We start from the raw sequence: 23,194 nt of genomic DNA on the forward strand, positions 1-23,194 counted from the left end.
ATCAAAAGCATCTCTGTAAAGTCAGGCATTGGTACTGGACTAGAAGTCTTTGGTAACTAGGAGCTCATGGGCCCCAGTGCAAAAAACTATTTTGGGCCCCCTCAACAAATTTCATATATATATATATATTGGTCTAGTAACGTTAAGCAGGTTACACAGATTCCTAAAATCCCTTGCTGTGCACTTACTGTATATTTTGACTAGATGTATTCTGGTATTTCATTGTCCTTTAGTTATTTTATTATTTTACTTAAGAAAATATTGTCGTGTCTTCACCGCTAGCATTAAGCAGAAGCATTTATACTTGATGGGTCATTCGTTGCAGTTTTCTCCGAAACGACAGGTGGCAGTGCAAAGGAAGGAGTACCTGTTCCACAAGAGCTCCTTCAAAATCATCCATTGTGCTGAAGCGCAGCGAGCGATACGCACAAAGTTTCAAAAATTGAGAGGTGCACGACCTCGCGCTGCGACAGCGGATGGGGCCAACGCGCATGTGCGGATCCACCGCGACTGCATAATTTTTGTGATGCGTGAAGTATAAACCTAAGCTGTGTGCGAAATCGCATACTTCCATACTCAATAGTACGCGAAAGCAGTATGCGAGAGCGGTTAGTATGTCCAAATATACAGTATACATAAAAAGGTACACGAGAAGTACCTGGATGACCTACTTCTTGGGCAGCCATGTTTGAGTATGCAAACAATGCACACTTTCGGTCTGCTAATGTATCCCATAATTGAACTGGAGCTGCGTAGGTGTTCAAAGCGGAAAAAGAAAAATGGCAGAAAACGAAGAGTCCTCTGTTTGCAAGTGTAAGTAAGATAAACAAAATAAAATTTTTATTACTGCGTACAACCCTAAATAACGGTTAATATCCAAAATGTTAACGAGTGGGGCTTGTAATGAGCACGCGGTCTGTAACTATGGTGATATTACGTCCTCACATCATCACTTGACGTTGGTAAGATGGCGGACGTAGTACGTAGGGGTGTTGCATGCATACTGCACACTTCTGTACTGAGAGCGCGTACTTCTTTACCGACCGAGCGGTGCGTACTCCCTCGAATCTAGTACGTACTCTGTAAGTATGCGATTTCGGACACAGCTCTAGCTTTAGGCACTTGCTACTGTAGAGGGTCGGCTCACCTAGCCGCTGCGAGTGCTGCTCGTCCGGCGGGGATGCTACGGGTCTTTTGCTGCGTGCGGTGGTGGAGGTGTGGGAATGAAGGCACACGACACGGTAGAGTCACTTTAACTGTTTAGTCAGGACTTCAATGAGTGTTACAGCACTTTAGACTGCCTAGCTCCAGCACCCAGACTACCTGTTGGGTTCAACGCTGGGGCCATACGGCGAGTCTCATATACAAAACTAACTGACTGCAGAACGTCCGAACGCACGTGTATAAACCAGGTGCATTCTGATTGGCTGAGCTGAATGTCACTCACATATAGCCGCTACAATATTGTAATATAATACCGGTGCCCCCCGGTAGTTACGTCCCTGATTCCAGTTCATCCCAAATGTGTTTAGTGAGGTGGACTTCAAGACTCTGAAGGTCAAACTGTGCCTTTCTAGACCTCTGTTTATGTACAGGCGTATAGTGCGCTGGTTCAGGTATGGTCCTTCCTGGAACTGGAAGTACATAATTTCTTTTATATAATAAATTGGATACACCTGTTACCAGTGGGTGTGGCAGAAACATTGGAACTCGATATTTACAGAAGGTGTTCACATACTTTGGGGCATATAGTGTATCTAATTACCAAAGTCAAAAAATAAATAACAAGTGTAAGTAGATACACTGAATATCAAAACTATAAAAAATATGTGTATAAAATTCTAATTCTAATTGTGCACAAGTGTAAGTGTCAGGGCTCTACATCGTTTTGGTCTGAATTACCTCAAAGTAGGATTTATCTGCTGATGTCTTTACTTCATCAGAAGACATATAATCTAGTGCCAAGGAAGCAAAACCATGTGATGCCAGGAGTGCAGATCGATACTCCACCAGCCCTCCACCTCCGCCCCACAGATCCAGCACACCAGGAAACGGACCAGGTCCTGAAAACCACACACACATGCACTAAGTCCAGGCCAGTGGTGGAACAGTGGCTTACAAAGTGGACAGGTTATCAGATGATTATCAGATGATTAAGGGTTCAAACCCCACCAACACCAAACTTAACCCACAATTGCTAGGACAGTAAGCTTCTAGAGCCAGTCTATGGGCTAGTCACTTTGGTCCTACCCATCTTAAATAAAATGTCAATTAAGTAAAATATGCTTCTATTATATGGTATGACTAGTCCAGACAAGCTGCAACTAATTAAATATACACAAGTTTCCAAAAGTAGACGGACACCCTTTGCTATCTGAGTATCTATTTAAGAAACAATGGCTGAGAGGTACATAAAACTAAGCATATGTCATTTGATCTGCATATTTGCGTTATGCTTCCTCTCTACTGGTGCTGACCCCCGCCCCTGATTGAGGAGAGCGAACCCGCCCCCCCCCCCCGAGTCACTGCACTTTTTCACCCGCATGAGTCGAGTTCACATGCCATCAGCCTTGTGTACGGAGAGCCACACCCTGATCAGCATTATTCCTTGACTCTGTGCAGACGCCAGTAATCAGCCAGCAGAGGTCGTAATTGCATCAGTTATAAGGTCCCTATTCGGCTCCCTCCCTGGATAAACAACAACAGAACATTGTTCATGTAGCTGCCCAGCCCAGACGGATGGCAGAGCTGAGATTCGATACGATGTATTCGAAATACCAGCTCTGGTGTGCTAGCGTATTTTACTGCTGTGCCACCTGAGCGGCCGAAAAGTATATTTTAAATGTCATTCCTTTCTAACACATTTCCTCTTCCACAGAGACTCCACAGCAGTGTTAATTTCGTTGACGAATGATTTTCGTCATAGTTTTCGTCAACAAACCTTTTTTTCATGACAAAAACGAGACGATAACTAAATAGAAACTACATAAAAGGATAAAAACTATGACGAAATGAATCGACACTTTCGTCAACGAATAAAAATGAGACGAAAATGTTTGGCAGGGACGACATCCAATCAGAACTGATTTAGTTTTATGGAAGGTCGGGACAAGTTAGGAAGAGATCCAATCAGAACTACTTTAGCGTATGAGGAGGGGCGGGACAAGCCGGGTAGCCATCCAATCAGCACTAATCTCTTTTGCAGTACCGCGGTAAGACCACACTTGCACAAATTTGATCTAAACCCGGGAAGACCAGACTAGCCTGTGAACTGTCTTTACTCATGGAACTAGATTAACTCCACAATGTCAACAGGGAGAAAGAGGAGAGCCGATATATGGACACATTTCTCATTTGACGTCGTGACAAACAAGACGATGTGTGGGGCGACAATCTCGGGTAAAAACAGAACAAATCTGAAACGACATCTGGCACTGCTGGCAGTATAATGGCAACATAATGTCACAGCTGCTTTAACGGTACCCAGTTTTATACAGAATGTAATATGCAATTTGTTATGAACAATGCATATATTTTTCAGGCAGAGCAGGCCTACTGGTCATTAATATTTTGTTATTGTTATGCTCAATAAGCAAGGTCATGTAAATAAAGATGTTGTTTGAAATAAGTTAAATCTATTTTTGTGTGTACTGCACATTCAAACATTAATAATATTCCATAACTGGTTAAAAAATGTTTAATTTTGTGTAAGTTTTGTAAAAAGCATTTACATTTTACACCCTATATATTTTAGTCGACTAAATTGACTGTAGATTTAGTCGACTATATTCTTATAATAATTAGTCGACTAAAACAATTCAGATGACTAAATTATGACTAAAACTAAATGACATTTTAGTCAAAAGACTATGACTAAGACTAAATCAAAATGTGCTGTGAAAATTAACACTGCTCCACAGAGATGTTTTGCACCTTTTGTAATGCAGAAATGCTTACATTCATGGCAGGCCACACTTAAGCTGAGCTGGTCGTAAAACTTAAGGCATTACTTGGGAGCACTTTTTGTGCTGACCCATAAATCCTAAACTGCTTTTAATTTACAGAGATCAGGTAACTGCAACTGTGATTCTCTGTGTATTCTGACACTTTTCTATCAGAACCAGCATTAACTTCTTCGGCAGTTTGAGCTACAGTAGCTCGTCTGTTGGATCGAACCACACGGGCCAGCCTTCCCTCCCCACGTGCATCAATGAGCCTTGGTCGCTCATGTTAAAAATACACACCTTTTGTATATTTGTACAAATACCAAGTCAAAAAACATTGTGTGTAAATTTAAAGTGGCTACATTCACTGGACGTACACACCCCATTTCCGGGATTGTACCTTTAATGTACAGATGGAAAATACAAAGAAAAAAAATCATGGAAATTTTAAATTTGATGCCTGTAACACTTTTTTAAAAGTGGGGCGGCGCCCAGGTGGCGCAGCAGGATATTCCGCTAGCACACCTCTGTTGGAAACTCGGCATTGCCACCAGTCAGCTGGGCGCAATCCAGTGGGCATAATTGGCAGTGCCTTCACCAGAGACGTTTCTGCTAGGGCGGGGTCTTCAAATGCTGTGTAAGGACCGCAATATAGCAGATAGAGAAGCGCCTGCGCCGAATGCATGGGTGAAAAAGGGTTCTGCTAAGGTCAAAGGAGGCGTGAGCAGCAATATACCCACCTCGACTGCAATCAGGGATCCTCCAGCAGCGGAAGATAAACCAACAGAAAGAGAAAAGTAGGAACAGAGGTGTGTTTACCTCTGTTTGGAAACTGAGGACACTAATTGCTGCAGCTTAGCAAGTGAAACTTTTGCCCATTCTTACTTGATACAAGACTTTGGTTGCTCAACAGTCAATGGAACCCATGGTCAGATCCTCCTATTCAGGATGCGGCAGGTCAGTCAAGCACACAAACTCGAGTCCAGAGAACTCATAGCATGTTCTCTGCATAGAATTGGTATAAGGCTTTTTCACATTTTCCGAAGAGCTACTGAGTTCATGTGGCTACATTTATCACAGTAGCATGACGGTTGCTCATGCAGAGCCATTTGGGTGGTCAAAGGTCTCATACATACAACAGTGATTTCTAGCTTCGAAAAGTAGTAAGATACGACCCATCATTGTTTGTAAAGACTGATCCGTTGGTGGACTATCCTGTTACACCCAATCATGATTCCCTCACCTGCTACAGATTCACCTGCTCATTTTGGAACGTTTTAAAACACGTTTTCATGGATATTTTTAAAACCTTTTAAAGAAATTATCATTTCCCAGATGGAAAGACACACCCTGAGAGCACTCTTTTCCCATCTCTGTGCAGGCGCCATCAATCAGCCAGCAGAGGTCGTAATTGCACCAGTCATGGGAAAGAGATCCCATCCGACTTAGTACCGCCCAGAGCGGTAGAGAGAACAGAGTGGCGACACTCCCATAGGGAACCGTTGGAAAGGGGGCGGGACATTTTTTCTGCCCAGCTTCCGGGTTGTGGAGCTCTGTATAGTTCCAAACAACCCATAGAGCCCCATTCATTTCCACTACTTATCAAACATTTTTAGCTGTATGTTGCTTTGTTTTAAAAAAATTATGAATTTAATGTCATTAATATACTTAATACTGTTATTGTTTAGCATTTTCTCAGCACTAAATGTTACATGTTTATCTTAATTAATAGGTATAACCCAATTTAGCTTAGTCAGTTAAGCTTAATTAATGACACACGAGTCTTTTCACCTAAAATGAGTTGATTAATCAAGATTCTTGTTACAGAAATGATCATAAAACATTAGAACCACAATAAATCATTATACTTTTACTTTCATACTTAAGTACATTTGAAGGTAAATTTAGTTTAGTACTTTAGTGGAGGTAAAGAGTATTTTTACTTTTATTACTACTTTTACTGGAGTAATATGTTACCTTGGATATCTCTACTTTAACTCAACTACATGGTTTGTCTACCTTGTCCACCACTTACATTAGACAAAATGAACTAGTGCATATTCATAATGAATTCATTAATGTATTACATGTAGGAATCAATTATTAATCACTCATGAAATAAGAGATGAATGAATGCTTTTTCATGTACCTGCACTATAATGTTTTTGGTACGGTAATGTGTTTATCAATCTGTTCATTCAGTGCAGGTAAACCTTATGAATCCAGCACATGACTTAGTGTTTAGCAAAAATGATTATTATTATGAATCCTCAGGAAAGTGAAGGGAGATTAGTTTATGCAAAAATCAAAACATAAAAAACTTTAATGTCTATACTGTATATTGTCTCTACTACTTAAGGATATCGCATTATGTAATGTATGCTAATATAATGTACTGTGTGTTAACAAGAACGACCTATTAACAAGTCATTATAAACATCAATCTTCCACTTTATATACCAAATTGACATTAAAGCAGATGCAGTAAATGTAAACGCAGTTGAAAATACCCAGAAATTGTACAAATGTTTATTATTTGCCGTTTAATATTTCATTTACTGCTGCCTGTCCCATTTGAGAACATGACAGCGCCGGGTTTGTTTGGAACTATTGAGGGTTACATGAACCACGTGACCGCGTAGCGGCGAGATCAAGGAGTGTCGCAACTCTCTCTATCTACGGCTCTGGTACCGCCCATATCTGAACAACTGGCCAATCGTTGTTCATGTGGCCGCTCAGCCCTAGCCGGCAGGCAGAGCTGAGATTCGATACGATGTATTCGAGATCCCAGCTCTGGTTCCAGCATATGTTTTTACCGCTGCACCACCTGAGCGGCCTACTGTCAATGGTAATATACGCTTAGAACACTGTGCACAACTGCAACCAACATCTGGAGAACTGATGCCCACAGCTGTGGAAATGCATTCTCTGGCAGTCCGTTACAATAAACTGGATTTTGCATTTAAGGAAATTCTAAATAATGAAGAACTTCAGTTGTTTACATTATTGTTTCCGATAGTTATCACTTGTAGTTCAATTTAATTTTGTGTTTGTATGATTTGTGCAAATCCTATTTATTCAAATTATCCTTCAGGCCACCCAAGGATGATGGAGGTCCCTGCTGAGTCTGGTTCCTCTCAAGGTTTCTTCCTGTTGGTCCTGGATTCTATAAAGTCGCTTTGAGACGATGTCCATTGTAAAACGCGCTATTCAAATAAATTTGACTTGACTAAATGCTACATGACAGAGTTGTGTGATTCCAACTTTGTAGCGAAGTTTATTTGTGTACGTACCTGGAGGGATGATCAAAGTTGCTTTTACTTCTCTCTCTGACACACTGACTCTCCTCACACCCGGAGCTGTGTACCATCTCTCAATAACAACGCTCACTACGGGTGTGAGCTGGTCAAATCCCTGTGTGACATACCCATCATATACAGACACGTGAAACACCATCGGTGAGAAGACATCCTGTTTCCTCAATCTACATTATATAGAGTCAGAAAGAAAGAGGAGAAATAGTGCTGAAGGTTACAAATATATTTTTAATATACACTGATCAGCCATAACATTAAATCCACCTCCTGGTTTCTACACTCACTGTCCATTTGATCAGCTCCACTTACCATACAGAAGCACTTTGTAGTTCTACAATTACTGACTGTAGTCCATCTGTTTCTCTACATACCTTTTTAGCCTGCTTTCACCCTGTTCTTCAATGGTCAGAACCACCACAGGACCCCCACAGAGCAGGTATTATTTAGGTGGTGGATCATTCTCAGCACTGCAGTGACACTGACATGGTGGTGGTGTGTTAGTGTGTGTTGTGCTGGTATGAGTGGATCAGACACAGCAGCACTGCTGGATTTTTAAATACTGTGTCCACTCACTGTCCACTCTATTAGACACTCCTACCAAGTTGGTCCACCTTGTAGATGTAAAGTCAGAGACGATCGCTCAGCTATTGCTGCTGTTTGAATTGGTCATCTTTGAGATCTTCATCAGTGGTCACAGGACATATTTTTGGTTGGTGGACGATTCTCAGTCCAGCAGTGACAGTGAGGTGTTTAAAAACTCCATCAGCGCTGCTGTGTCTGATCCACTCATACCAGCACAACACACACTAACACACCACCACCATGTCAGTGTCACTGCAGTGCTGAGAATGATCCAGCACCTAAATAATACCTGCTCTGTGGTGGTCCTGTGGGGGTCCTGACCATTGAAGAACAGGTTGAAAGCAGGCTAAAAAGGTATGTAGAGAAACAGATAGACTACAGTCAGTAATTGTAGGACTACAAAGTGCTTCTATATGGTAAGTGGAGCTGATAAAATGGACAGTGAGTGTAGAAACAAGGAGGTGGTCATAATGTTATGCCCAATCGGTGTATGGTTAAACAGAAGGGAGCAGTTTGGTCATAGTGATAGTTGCCAATGATGTCTTAAGCAAGTTATAAATTGTTAACATTTCAGTTACAGTGTTATTTAGACTGTAGGCTGTCAGTTCTGACTGTACAACAACGTACCTGAGTCCTGTTCGGCTCCCTGGTACTGGCCGCAGACTCCACATCAGGCCCATGGACTCCACACCTTTATATGTGCCGCCCACACTGGCATCCTTTGACACTATACATATGTGCACATGCACGCAAAAGTAAAAACTTTAAACATAATTAAACGTTAAGTATTGTCAGTGTATCATTGTGCACTGTGTATTATGCAAACAGCATTATCACCGCAGCAATAAATGTAAGTGTGTGTATAGTTCAGTAGAGGTTATTAATGATGTGTGTGTGTGTGTGTCAGGGTTCAACCACTCAGAGTGATAGGAAGGAGCAGTGTGCTGATTAACTTATACACAAGCCTGATGGACCTGTCAAACATGGACAAACTGCCCCACACAGAGTACAGAGAGAGCTGAACACTAGTGATGGACAGTGACCATGTCACACACATGCACACCTTCATACACATGCATGTATGCATGCACACATATTTAAATACTGCACACATGCACGTATTGTTACTGGTATTACAGTTACTATTATTTCAACTGCTGTTACTATTGCACTATTAAAATAATAATAATAATAATAATAAGTACTTCACTACTTTCACTATTATAAATAAGATATGTACACCAATCAGCCATAACATTAAAACCACCTCCTTGTTTCTACACTCACTGTCCATTTTATCAGCTCCACTTACCATATAGAAGCACTTTGTAGTTCTACAATTACTGACTGTAGTTCATCTGTTTCTCTACATACTTTTTAAACCTGCTTTCACCCACAGAGCAGGTATTATTTAGGTGGTGGATGATTCTCAGCACTGCAGTGACACTGACATGATGGTGGTGTGTTAGTGTGTGTTGTGCTGGTATGAGTGGATCAGACACAGCAGCGTTGCTGGAGTTTTTAAACACCTCACTGTCACTGCTGGACTGAGAATAGTCCACCAACCAAAAACAGGTCAGCGTCCTGTGACCACTGATGAAGGTCTAGAAGATGACCGACTCAAACAGCAGCAATAGATGAGCGATCGTCTCTGACTTTACATCTACAAGGTGGACCAACTAGGTAGGAGTGTCTAATAGAGTGGACGACAGTGAGTGGACACGGTATTTAAAAACTCCAGCAGCGCTGCTGTGTCTGATCCACTCATAACAGCACAACACACACTAACACACCACCACCATGTCAGTGTCACTGCAGTGCTGAGAATCATCCACCACCTAAATAATACCTGCTCTGTGGTGGTCCTGTGGGGGTCCTGACCATTGAAGAACAGGGTGAAAGCAGGCTAAAAAGGTATGTAGAGAAACAGATGGACTACAGTCAGTAATTGTAGAACTACAAAGTGCTTCTATATGGTAAGTGGAGTTGATAAGATGGACAGTGAGTGTAGAAACAAGGAGGTGGTTTTCATGTTATGGCTGATCAGTGTATATTTGTTTCCATTATATTTTTTATAATTATTTATGAAATTATAATTTATTTATTATAATGTTTCTTAAATCTCTAACTAAGCTTCGGCCATACGTCCATATTTGTCATGACAAAAAAACTTAATTGAATTGACTTGAATTGAACTGAATTGAATACCACCCCCCCCCCCCCCCCCCCCCTTGAGTTGAGTATATTTACCAGTCACAGTGCCATGCTGGTCGCTCACATAGTGCCCGAACGCTTCCCACAGGTCTTTGTCCTCTGAGTGATGCAGACAGTGCAGGGTCACCTCCTGTTTCAACTTCAAACTCCTCACAATAATCTTCAGTTTCTCATCCACCAGACCCCGTGAGGGTTCAACCAAGAGCAGAGGGCATGGACTGTGTGCCATCGTGCTGCATAACATGCCCAACATAAACAGAATTATTAATGTGTCAGCATAGACCATTGCCTGGGTTACTTGTAAATTGTGTTTAATGTAGACACATTTTTTTTCCCTTCAGTTGTGGTGGGTATAACTTATGTGTTATGCACTTTTTCCATCATGCAGGGATGTTACAATAACCTAAAAGTGAGTTTGTTTTTGTACACTGTGCTGGATTTTTTTTTTCATGGATGTTGGATAGTTTTTGGTTTTCTGTTATGCTGATGTTTGAGTAATAACAATATTAATAGTTACAAAAGTCAAACAAAGACCTTTTGTGTTCTTCGACTGTTGTTTACCTAAACTTGAGAAATGAAATGTTCACTATAGAAGCACTTCTGTAAGTCGCTCTGGATAAGAGCGTCTGCTAAATGCTGAAAATGTAAATGTAAAATTAATACACTCAAGATTTGAGGTGCATTTTTTATTATTTACTATTTAACAGTACATTACTGTTCATTCAAAATGCTCATTCAAAATGCAGCTGCCCATCTGGTTTTTAACCAACCTAAACACTGCCACATCACCCCACTGCTGCCACATCACCCCACTGCTGCCACATCACCCCACTGCTGTGTTCTCTTCACTGGCTTCCTGTAGCTGCACACATTCAGTTTAAAACACTGATGCTCATATACAAAGCCAAAAATGGACCAACACCAAGCTACCTTCAAGGTCTAATCAAACCCCGCTCTGTACCACACAACCTCCGAGCCACTAGTCTCGCTCCACTTGATCCTCCACCCAGGACTCGAGGAAGACGAGCATCAAGGCTCTTCTCTGTACCAGCACCCAAATGGTGGAACGAACTTCCTCTGTCTGTCTGAACATCTGAGTCTCTCGCTATCTTTAAATCTATCTCTTGCTACCTTCATCACCTCTTTACTAAACACTCAAGCTGACTTGTACTTACTTACTAATGCTTAATTACTAATGTGTTCTTGGACTGTTGTTTAATTAATCTAGAGTATTTAAATGTTTACTAAGGAAGCACTTCTGTAAGTCGCTCTGGATAAGAGCGTCTGCCAAATGTCGAAAATGTAAATTACTGTGTATAATAATGTTCACCCTTCAAGATACTCAAGGACACTGTACAGCTACAGACATAAAACAACATGGTATATAATCAATGTAAACATTTATTTATTTATTTATTAGTATTTTAACATCATGTTTTACACTTTGGTTACATTCATGACAGATGGTAGTTACTCATTACACAAGATAAGATATGATATTGCAGTGTCACAGTACTTTACAAATTACACAAGGGAAGACAGACATTATTCAACACAATTAAACATTACATTTACATTTTCTGCATTTAGCAGATGCTCTTATCCCGAGTCACTTACAGAAGAGCTTCCATAGTAAACATTTCATTTCTCTAGTTTAAGCAGACAACAGTCCAAGAACACAAATCTGCTAAAACCTGTTAGAACCAAAGTGTATATAAGTACAAGTCAGTTTAAGTGTTTAGTAAAGAGGTGATGAAGGTTTTTAATCGTTTTTTAAAGACAGCAAGAGACTCAGATGTTCGGACAGACTGAGGAAGACCGCGAAGGTAGCTTGGGGCTGGTCCATTTTTGGCTTTGTAGGCGAGCATCAGTGTTTTAAACTGAATGCGTGCAGCTACAGGAAGCCAATGAAGAAAACATAACAGGGCATAGGCAAAAGACAAGACATTAGCAAAAACAGCAGCATATTTATTATTGCACTAAAGAGACAAAAATATATTGCACTAAAAGAGATAAAGATATTGCACAGAAATAAATCAATCAACACTGTTCGGGCGGCAGGAGATCCGTAGTGTTTGTTCAGTATACACCAGTCAACAAAGTCTGAAACCAGCTTCCTGTATTCAGCCTCCTGCCCTATTCCTGATACACCCCACGATGGCCGTGTCATCTGATAATTTCTGCAGATGGCATGTGCCAGAGTTGTATCTGAAATCCAAGGTGTAGATGTTAAACAGGAACGGTGCTAATACAGTCCACTGGGGAGCCCCCGTACTGCACCTGGCCATGTCTGAAACACAGCCCCGCAATCGCACAAACTGGGGTCGACCATGAGATGATAGACCCATCCACCTTCATCTGACGAAGTTTCTCCCCAAGTAAGACAGGCTGTAGGGTGTTGAACGCACTGGAGAAATCAAAAAACATAATCCTCACAGTGCTGCCTGTAGTGTCCAGATGGGAGTACATTCTGTCCGGCAGATAGATAACAGCATCATCCACTCCAATGCCATCCTGATATGCAAACTGCGGGGGGTCCAGGTCAGCTCCTACCAGTAATCTCAGGTGGCCCAGCATCAGACTTTCCAATGTCTCCATCAGGTGGGAGGTCAGAGCAACAGGACGGTAGTCATTTAGCACTGCTGGTTGCTTCTTCTTGGGGACAGGAACCACACAAGAAGTTTTCCACCCGAGTGGGACCTTTCCTAGGCTGCAGCTCAGGTTGAAGATGCGCTGAAGGACTCCACACAGCTGCTCAGCACATAGTTTTAATACCTTAGGCTGAATGCCATCCGGTCCAGCCGCTTTACACTGCTTGAGTTTCTTCAGCTCTTTCTTCACCTGGTCAGCAGTAAAAGTTGGTACCCTGCTGCTTGACTGGTCCGAAGTGTGGTTGGGGGAAGGAACATTCATGTCAGGTGAGGTGTAAATGTTCGGTATGGTGGAGATATGGGCTGTGAATGATGATGGCTGTTGTTGTGCTGGGGTGTTAAGATGCAAGACGGCTGGAGACAGAGCAGAGGACAACGGGGCAGAAGGAGAGTCGTTGTCAAACCTTAGAAAGAACTGGTTTAACTCATCCGCCCATTCATGACTGCCCTCAGTTGATGTTCCCGAGCTGCGTTGATTGAAGCCTGTGATGTTTCCCAGGCCTCTCCACATCTCACAAGCATCGTTTTTCTCCAAATTGGCCTCCAGCTTAGCCCTGTACTCGTCCTTGGCCTCCTTAATCCTTATTTTGAGCTCTGCTTGCACCCTCTCTAGCTCATCCTTGTCTCCTGTCCTGAAGGCTCTCTTCTTCTGGTTCAGTAGGGATTTAAGGTTGCTTGTAACCAATGGCTTGTTGTTAGAAAAACATCAGATAGGTTTTAGAAGGTACAACAGCGTTCACACAAAAATCAATGTAGTCCGTGACACACGCTGTTATCTCATCAATGTCCTGATTGTGAGGGTCACAGAGAACGTCCCATTGCGTGGCCTCAAAACAGCCCTGCAGTGATTCCACTTCCTCACTGTTATGGTGGATGCTGGCTGTCTTTGGACCAAGGGCTTGTACTGTGTAGTGAGGAGTACAAGATTGTGGTCAGATGGTGTGGTCAGATTTGTACGCTCTTTGACATTAGCATACAACAAGTCCAGTGTTCTGTTTTCTGAGTGAGTGAATGTAGGCAGGCATGATGAAAGTGAAGTGTGATTAAAGTCACCAGACACTGTGATGAAGGCACTCGGACTTTGGTTCTGCACTCTAGCGATAGTTGAATGGATGACGTCAAACGCGATGTCTGTGCTGGCGGACGGAGGAATGTACACAGCACACAGAACAACTTATGTGAATTCACGCGGCAAATAATACGGACACATTCCGATCACACATACTGTAGTTCAGTGTACGGCTGACAGATCACTTTCTTCACCGTAATGTGACCAGGGTTACACCATCTGTTGTTCACGAACACAGTGAGTCCCCCTCCCTTCTTTTACCGGTCTGATGGTAAACTCTGTCCGCCCTCACAGTAGTTTGTTTGTTTGTTTATTAGGATTTTAACGTCATGTTTTACACTTTGGTTACATTAACGATAGGAACGCTAGTTACTCATTACACAAGATTCTTCAGTTCACAAGGTTATATCAAACACAGGCCTGGACAATTTTGTATGTCCAATTCACCTCACTTGCACGTCTTTGGACTGTGGGAGGAAAACGGAGCACCCGGAGGAAACCCACACAGACACAGGGAGAACATGCAAACTCCACACAGAAAGGACCCGGACCGCCCCACCTGGGGATCGACCCCACCCAGGACCTTCTTGCTGTGAGGCGACAGTGCTACCCACCGAGCCACCGTGCCGCCCCACACAGTAGTAAATCCGTTCAGGTGAACATGAGAGTCCGGTACGTTCTGTTTCAGCCAGGTTTCCATAAAGCATAAAATGCTGCACTCACGGTACTCTCGCTGTGTCCGGATCAGCGCAGAAACTTCGTCCGTTTTATTCACCAGTAGGGGTGTAACGATACACTCTGCTCACGATTCGATTCGATTCACGATTCTGAGCTCACGATTCGATTTTCTCACGATTTTTAAAAAAAGTGTTAACACATTTTCTTGTACAATTTTTAAACAAAACAAAAAACTTCAGTCCCCTGCAATTAAAGGTAATTACCAAGAACAGAGTACTTTACTGTAACCTAACAGGTTTACCAAATTTAAGTTACTTATTGCCATCTTAAATTGAAAATCAAAGTAATCAAACAAGCTCATTGAGCTGAGCTGAGTCTTTAAACAGATTTTTGTTGTTGCTTGAACTAATTTATTAACAAATTACATGTAAAATGAATTACTAATGTAAAAAAAACTTATAAAATACAAAAACAAAGACCCATCTCAATTAGACAAAAAGATCTGATTGTGTATATTATTTGTAAATTTGCATCTACAGTGGAACAACACGACATCAACAAAGTATCACTCAACAAAATATAAATGAAAATGTGCAAAAGAAAAATCAGTATCCAGGTGACAGGATTTGTAAGTATTTAGTGAAGATTGGCATGCAGATAAAACAAGCAGCTCATCTCTGACGGGTTGATCCTGTTTCTCCTTTCTGTTCTGATCTGCCCTGTTTTAGAAAAGATTCTCACTGAGAGGACAGATGTTGTTAGAGTACACGCACTCCCTCCTGTTCGTGTGCGCACTGTGTGTGTGTGTGTGTGTGTGTGTGTGTGCATCTGTAACCCCGCCCCTCCTGCTAACGCCACCACAGAAACGGAAAAAAAACCCCGGAAATAAACGAATCGGCTCAGGATTCTGTCATTCATTTTAAAGAGCCAGGGTTTATAACTCCTTCTCCTCTCCCGCCGCTTGTTCCCCACTCTACATCCACCCAGCTGATCCCACGAGTAGACAATGCGATGAGACATGTTGCGAGCGAAGTCCGAAAAAAACTCTCTAAAAAGTAACTTAAAGAAAAAACCTTAACTTAAAAAAGCTGCATGAAAATGTCTATAAACATGACAAAGGTTCGGGGGAAAGACACAAAATAACCACTAAAACAGATAAAAAAGACACAGAAACACGGGGAGACTGTGATTGGCAGCCGCACGGAGCAGCGCACATCAAGGAATGATGGTACACAAGGTTTATCAGTTCACAAGTTCAATGTCAAACACAGTTTGTTTGTTTATTAGGATTTTAACGTCATGTTTTTACACTTTGGTTACATTCCTGACAGGAACGGAAGTTATTCATCACACAAGGTTTATCAGCTCACAAGTTTATAACAAGCACAGTCTTGGACAATTTAGTATCTTCAATTCACCTCACTTGCACGTCTTTGGACTGTGGGAGGAAACCGGAGAACCCGGAGTAAACCCACGCAGACACGGGGAGAACATGCAAACTCCACACAGAAAGGACCCGGACCACCCCACCTGGGGTTCGAACCCAGGACCTTCTTGCTGTGAGGCGACAGTGCTACCCACTAAGCCACCGTGCCGCCCCTGTCAAACACAGTCATGGACAATTTAGTATCTCTAATTCACCTCACTTGCACGTCTTTGTACTGTGGGAGGACACCGACCGGAGCACCCGGAGTAAACCCACGCAGACACGAGGTGAACATGCAAATTCCGCACAGAAAGGTCCTGGACCGCTCCACCTGGGAATCGAACCCAGGACCTTCTTGCTGCGAGGCGACCTTACCCTCTGAGCCACCGTGCCGCCCTCATGAATGTAAATAAATAAATTACAGACAAATAAAGAACTTAAAAACATAATGGGAAAAAAATAATGACCTATCTGAAAAAAGTGTGTCTTTAGCTGCTTTTTGTAAAAGGAGAATGAGGAGAAAGCCAGAGGGTGAAGTGGTACAGCATTCCAGAGTTTACGCCCTGCAACACTAAAAGCTCTATCACAGACCATGCATAACCTAAGGGAAGGGACACAAAGGAGATGGAAATCAAAGGACCGGAGAGGGCATGAAGAGGAGCGCTTAGTTAACAAGTTAGTGAGATACGGGGGAGCCAAGGCATGGAGAGGCGTTATATGCTCAGCAGGGCTAGGCGATATTGCAAAAAAATTAAATCTCGATTATTTTCAAATTCATTAAAGATTCTCGAATTCGATTTTTTTGTTTGTTCTTGAATAACGCAATTGAAAAAAAAAAGAAATTTTTTGCATTTTAATTTAAAAGACTGCAGAAGTGCAAAAATAGTAACAGCACAACCTATAATTATCCTTTCAAGGGACTGAAACTTTTTTTTTTTTTTTTATGCATTTTCTCTCCTTTTTTCTCCCCCTTTAGCGCGTCCAATTGCCCAATTAGCATCACGCATCCTCTCTGCCGATCCCTGTCCTGACCGAGGAGATCGAAGCTAACCCACATCCCCTCCGACACGTGAGCAGCAAGCCGTATGCATCTTGCCACCCACACATTGACGAGTGTTGCGCCACCTAGCGTTGCGTGCGGAGAGACACACTCTAAGAGCACTCCTTCCTCATATAGCCGCTCAGCCTCGGTCGGTAAGGCAGAGCTGGATTCGATACGACGTACTCGAGATCCAGCTCCGGTTGCAGCGTGTGTTTTTTTTACCGTTGCGCCACCTGAGCGGCTTTCAAGGGACTCAAACTTTATAACAATAACTGTATAACAATAATTAACAATAATTAAAATAGAAATCTTATTGGCTGTATCCTTTTTAAAAATAGATCACAAACAACCCACTTTAAATAATGTGCAGCATAACCTCCTTACATTAAGAAAAGTGCAAAACCACAAACAGTTCTTTACAAGTTTCTTAAAGGAACACGAGCCTGTGTGCTGTTCCACCAATGAAGTGAGTCTGTATCAGTATCTGCGCTAGCTTTGATTTTGTCCTCTTGTGACTGGGGGGTGGATGGAGGTGGCAAGTTCTGCTTCTAACGATATGGACTACAATTCCCATGCTCCCACGGACTCTCACGTGACTATCAAATATCCCCAGTCAGCCAATCCTGGTCGGTCTCCAGAGTTTAGATTTGAGTTCAGCTGTGTTTCATTTCATGAATCTTATTTAAGTACTTCTGCTTGTCTGTCTCGTTGCGAAGTATTGCGGTCTGTGTTTGCGTGCATAACGAGTAGGGCTGCAACGATTAGTCTACATAATCGATAACGTTGACTATAAAAATTTGTCGACGTGGAATTTCATTGTCGACGCGTCGTTATTATTGCAACGCACTAAAGTGACTGCAGGGGGCGCAGCATCGCTTCCATGGCGCAGCGGGGAGTTTATGAAGACAGAGAGGCAAAGATAGAGAGACCGAAACTTTCTAAAGTATTTCAGGAGCATTTCAGCCAAAATAATCCAAAGAAACGAGCTGAACGCAGACACTAGAATGCAGAGTTGTGGTTTCACGACAGCACTGCGGTGAAACACCAGCACCCTGCAGCCGTGATGACCAGCGTTATTCCGGACAGGTTAGTTTTTACACCGCTTTGTGCTTTAACCAACGTAGTTAATGTCTGTTAATGTTAGAGTACTTGTGGGAAAACTTCCTAAGAGATCACTATTTTTCAGGTTTGTTAGCTAGCTAACGCATTAAGTGCAATAGTTAATCAGTCATTTATATGAGTAACGTTATATAACTTAACATTATAGCCTAACGTTACCCTGTCTCGTCTTCCATATTTTTTGCTCTCGTTAATGAGAGCATTCATTCTAAATAATAAGCCTCATCCACTTAATGCTAGCTAGTTAGCTCAGCAGATAATTCAGTTAAAATATTTAACCTGTTATGGTTTAGTTGGCATAGCCAGTACACTATTTGTAATAAACTATGATACATAGCCTTCAGTTTGTGATAATTAATACAGCTTTCTCTTTTGCTCTTTCTATTAATAGCACTAAGCAATGGAGTGTGGATGAGAAGAGGTTCATGCACCCATCAAATGGCTGAGGTCTTCACAGACAGCATTCACATGTTTCTCAACAACATGTTATAAATGTTTTTGACTTCCAGAGTGATAACTTCTGAAACATAACAGTTTCTAATGCTGTCCAAAGCTTTCTTATTTAACTGAATTTTTTTTTATTGTGATTGTGTATTAATGTTTCAAATATATTTAATTAAACTATCAAGCTTAAGTTTCATATTCATGTTTCATGGGTCATCATTATTTTAATTTTATATTGGAACTTAAATAACATAGAGTTTTGTTATGTTAAGGCAGAGATGGAGGGTATGACGTAAATAATCGTTGACTAGTCGACTAATCGAGAGAAAAAAAAAAAATAAAAAAACAAAAAATAAAAAAGATTAGTCGACTACTAAAATAATCGTTAGTTGCAGCCCTAATAACGAGCGGTCCTTATTTCTGAATCTAGCCATTACCGTGTACGACCCTTGTTGTCTTCTGTTTACTGTTTTTACCTGCGCCTTTTGGTTTTCTTTGTCTGTCTGTTTATCCTCTGGTTTTGGACTCTGCCTGATTTTGTACACTGATTTAAGATTGCCCTTTTGATATTAAACTTTCCTTGATTATATATTCTGCGAGCGTCTGGTCAGTTCCTGCCTCGTGACATGCTGGCGTTTGTGACATTCTAACATCTTGTGAAAACGATAATTCGAATGAACCGAATTAATCGTGAAAATCGCCCAGCACTAATGCTCAGCAGGGCTGGTTTGCATGTGAGAACCCTGGCTGCTGAATTCTGGACATATTGTAACCTCCTTAGGCTACAAGCAGGATGTAATAGATGTAATAAAGACTAGCGTCTCAGCTACAGATTGGGAAAAGAAGGGACGCAGTCAGGCAATGTTTGGAGAAATGCTGCTTTTGTTATGGATTTAATATAGGCATCAAATGAAAGTGGAGAATCAAGAATTACACCAAGTGTGTGTAATTGAGCAACAGAGGAATTAACAAAGTCAGGAATAGCAAATGTGGGCTGGCCCAGTTTTCTAAAAATGAAAGGAGATGCAATCAGTATGCCCCCCGTTTAATTACTATTTAGTTTAAAAAAGCTCTTGGCTATCCAGTCTTTGATATCGGCCAAGCAATTAATCAATAAATCAGATGGAAGGGCTTCAAATTAGATGTAAAGTTGAACATCATCTGCATAACAGTAAAAATGGAGACATTATATTAGACATTATATAAGTGGAAGCATGTGAATATCGAATGAATAAGAGCGTTAGTAAGTGAGTAAGTACAAGTCAGCTTAAATGCTTAGTAAAGAGGTGATGAAGGTTTTTAATCGTTTTTTAAAGACAGCGAGAGACTCAGATGTTCGGACAGACAGAGGAAGTTTGTTCCACCACTTGGGTGCTGGTACAGAGAAGAGCCTTGATGCTCGTCTTCCTCGAGTCCTGGGTGGAGGATCAAGTGGAGCGAGACTAGTGACTCGGAGGTTGCGTGGTACAGAGCGGGGTTTGATTAGACCTCAAAGGTAGCTTGGGGTCCATTTTTGGCTTTGTAGGCGAGCATTGGTGTTTTAAACTGAATGTGTGCAGCTACAGGAAGCCAGTGCAGAGAACGCAGCAGTGAGGTGATGTGGCAGCAGTGAGGTGATGTGGCAGCAGTGGGGTGATGTGGCAGCAGTGGGGTGATGTGGCAGCAGTGGGGTGATGTGGCAGTGTTTAGGTTGGTTAAAAAACAGCTGAGCAGCTGCATTTTGAATGAGCTGAAAGGGTTTAATAGTGGACATTGGAGCACCTGCCAGGAGGGAGTTGCAGTAGTCGTTCATTAATGTGGCAATGTGTTTAACATCATGTTTTACTTTGGTTACATTCATGACAGGAACGATAGTTACTCATTATACAAGATTCATCAGTTCACAAGTTTAATATCAAACACAGTCTTGGACAATTTTGTATCTCCAATTCACCTCACTTGCATGTTTTTGGACTTTGGGAGGAAACCGGAGCTCCTGGAGGAAACCCGTGCAGACACGGGGAGAACATACAAACTCCACACAGAAAGGACCTGGACCTCCCCACCTGGGGATCGAACCCAGGGCCTTCTTGCTGTGAGGCGTCAGTGCTACCTACTTAGCCAGCAGCTTACATACACATGACACAAGTACACAAAGAAGAAAGTAGGGCGGCACGGTGGCTCAGGGGGTAACACAAAATCCTAATAAACAAACAAAGAATAAAGCACAGCATTCTGTAAGATTAAATGTTTAAATATCCAACCGTAGCTGTTCCTAAAATAAGGGAAGTATATAATTGTGCAACAATTACAGGAGATACAGAAACAATATCTAGTGCAGATGATTATACATTGATGATTGAAGAAATTATTAAATTCAATTACTAAAATCTTCATGATTTAGTCCTGGCTGCACATATTTATTTCCTTATGTAAGTGGTCTAAACAGAACATGTCATGCAGTTAATATCTTGGGAACTTCGACGTCACACCATTATGTTATAAAAGCAAAGGGTGTGCGGAACACTGTGAAAGCTGTGCTAACACTGCTACATGTGTAAATATCCATATGTTTAAATATGTGTAATTGTAGTGTGTAAATATCCATATGTTTATGTAAATACTTTGCTTCTTCTTTTTATCTTTCTGAAGGTGTCAAACTAAATTTCGTTGTACGCAAGTATAATGACAATAAAGGTTCTTCTTCTACATGCACATTAGCAACAACAAGACTTTCACTACGTTTCTACTGAATTTAAAGCAGGTGTTAAAGCAGGAGAACTTACCCGTAAGTCGCCAGCATTGTTCGTGTCCTTTTTGACACCAGTGTGAGTTAAAGTTTAATGGAAGACTATCTGCATTCTCATCTGATCGAATTGTGGGCGCGTTCCAATCCGCATTCTTAATAGGGCGCCTATGTAGTGCACACAATACTGTCAGCCATTTCTAGGGTTCCATAAGCACACGTCCACTCACGATCTTTAATCGTGGTGTTATACACTGCCTGGCCAAAAAAAAGGTCACACACTCTAATATTTGGTTGGACCGCCTTTAGCTTTGATTACAGCACGCATTCGCTGTGGCATCATTTCCACAAGCTTCTGCAATGTCACAACATTTATTTCTGTCCAGAGCTGCATTAATTTTCCCCCCAAGATCTTGTATTGATGATGGGAGATTTGGACCACTGCGCAAAGTCTTCTCCAGCACATCCCAAAGATTCTCAATGGGGTTCAGGTCTGGACTCAGTTTAGATGTAATAAAGACTAGCGTCTCAGCTACAGATCGGAAAAAGCAGGGACGCAGTCTGGCAATGTTTGGAGAAATGCTGCTTTTGTTATGGATTTAATACAGTCAAATGAATCAGATGAAAGTGGAGAATCAAGATGTAACACTGCCTGCGGTTCCCAGTGTTATAGCTGATGGTAATGTAGAGCAGGGATTTTCAACCTGTGGGGTGCGACCCCCCCGGGGGGGCGCGAGTACTTGTCTGGGGGGGAGCGAGTGCCTGAACGGGGAGCGTGGCATTACGAGATTTTTTTACTTCTAAAACTAAAGCAATTAATTTTTCACCCACGGGAGACATATTTCATTACTCTAACTGACCACGCTCACACGCACGTTTAATGTTATTCAGTTCCGTCTGAAAAAAACCTTCAAAATAGAGCTATCAGCGAAGATAACCGGTGTCAAAAGCAGCGACCGCTGTTATAGGACGTGTTTGTGTCTTTAAGAGAGACGCTCTGTTTACAGTATCGATTATAAGTGACTCGGGAGTCAATTCATTTTAAGCGCAGCGTAAGTTTCTTTTCTCAGTCATCTCTCCGTGTTTACTGTTATAATGAATGTTGCGGTTGTAAATAAACACCAACTACTACAGAACATAAGCTTACCTTAAAAAGCTCAGGTTTAATTATACTGAGTATTACCACAGAGCGGGAGCCGACTCTGCCTGTGGAGCTAAACGTTTTCAGTCAGAGCAGATGATCCCGAACTAACCAACTTAGTAATTGATGAACTTTTGTCTATGCTCTGTGAAGTAACGTTTTCTGCTCTCATCTACATCAAAAAGCAAGAACCGCTTACGATTTACCAAAGTGAACAACGAATTTATATAATGTGCTGATAGAATCGGCTCAGATGGGGTCGGACTGTATTATCTTTTTAAAATAATATTTTCAATCAGCAAAATTATATAATGTGCACAACATTAATTACGTTATTTTAGCTTGTCAGAAGCTTTCTCAATGATTTCTGTGCGGTGGTTGACGAAGGGGAGGGGGCGTGGCGCAAGTTGGGGGCAAGTTCACGGTTGGCACACGAAGGGGGGGCGCATGTCCAAAAAGGTTGAAAACCCCTGATGTAGAGAACTGCATTTCCCAGGACGCACTGGGAGATCACGTGACTAGGGCAGCCAATCGGACAGCGCAGCGGGAGTCTGCGTCACCCACATACTAATGTGCTCACCTGTAGCCCATTCATGAATCAATATAAGCGTGCTAGCTACAGAGACTCTTTGCGAGGTATTGCCAGTTTCTCCTGCATACTGAGCGTTTTCTTATGTGTTATTATATTACTGCAGGGCTCTAGAGTGCGACCAATTTGGTCGCACATGCGACCTAATTTCTCAATGGTGCGACTGAAAAAAATCTGAGGTCGCACCGGTGCGACCAGCCGTTCGAGGGGAGAAAAGTCTCTGTGACTCTAAATTCTCCGGTGCAACAACACA

The 23,194-nt window shown here is 41.9% G+C and overlaps 1 protein-coding gene across 2 annotated transcripts in view; it reads right to left on the reverse strand.

The window, feature by feature from the left end:
* Positions 1–23,194, reverse strand: part of acot18 (acyl-CoA thioesterase 18) — a 56,755-nt gene that overhangs the window by 17,990 nt on the left and 15,571 nt on the right. The window contains exons 1-5 of one of the 2 annotated variants that reach the window (XM_062996588.1): positions 21,252–21,305; positions 10,094–10,290; positions 8,471–8,570; positions 7,238–7,428; positions 1,903–2,063 (exon numbers count right to left, since the gene is read on the reverse strand). In XM_062996588.1, the coding sequence (XP_062852658.1) occupies positions 1,903–2,063; positions 7,238–7,428; positions 8,471–8,570; positions 10,094–10,290; positions 21,252–21,268 (666 nt within the window). In that variant the 5' untranslated portion in view covers positions 21,269–21,305. Of the gene's footprint in view, positions 1–1,902; positions 2,064–7,237; positions 7,429–8,470; positions 8,571–10,093; positions 10,291–21,251; positions 21,306–23,194 lie in introns of those variants that run through there. The other variant, XM_062996596.1, reaches the window with a different exon arrangement.

The sequence above is a fragment of the Trichomycterus rosablanca genome, chromosome 1 (genome assembly GCF_030014385.1).
Source record: "Trichomycterus rosablanca isolate fTriRos1 chromosome 1, fTriRos1.hap1, whole genome shotgun sequence".
NCBI lineage: Eukaryota > Metazoa > Chordata > Actinopteri > Siluriformes > Trichomycteridae > Trichomycterus > Trichomycterus rosablanca.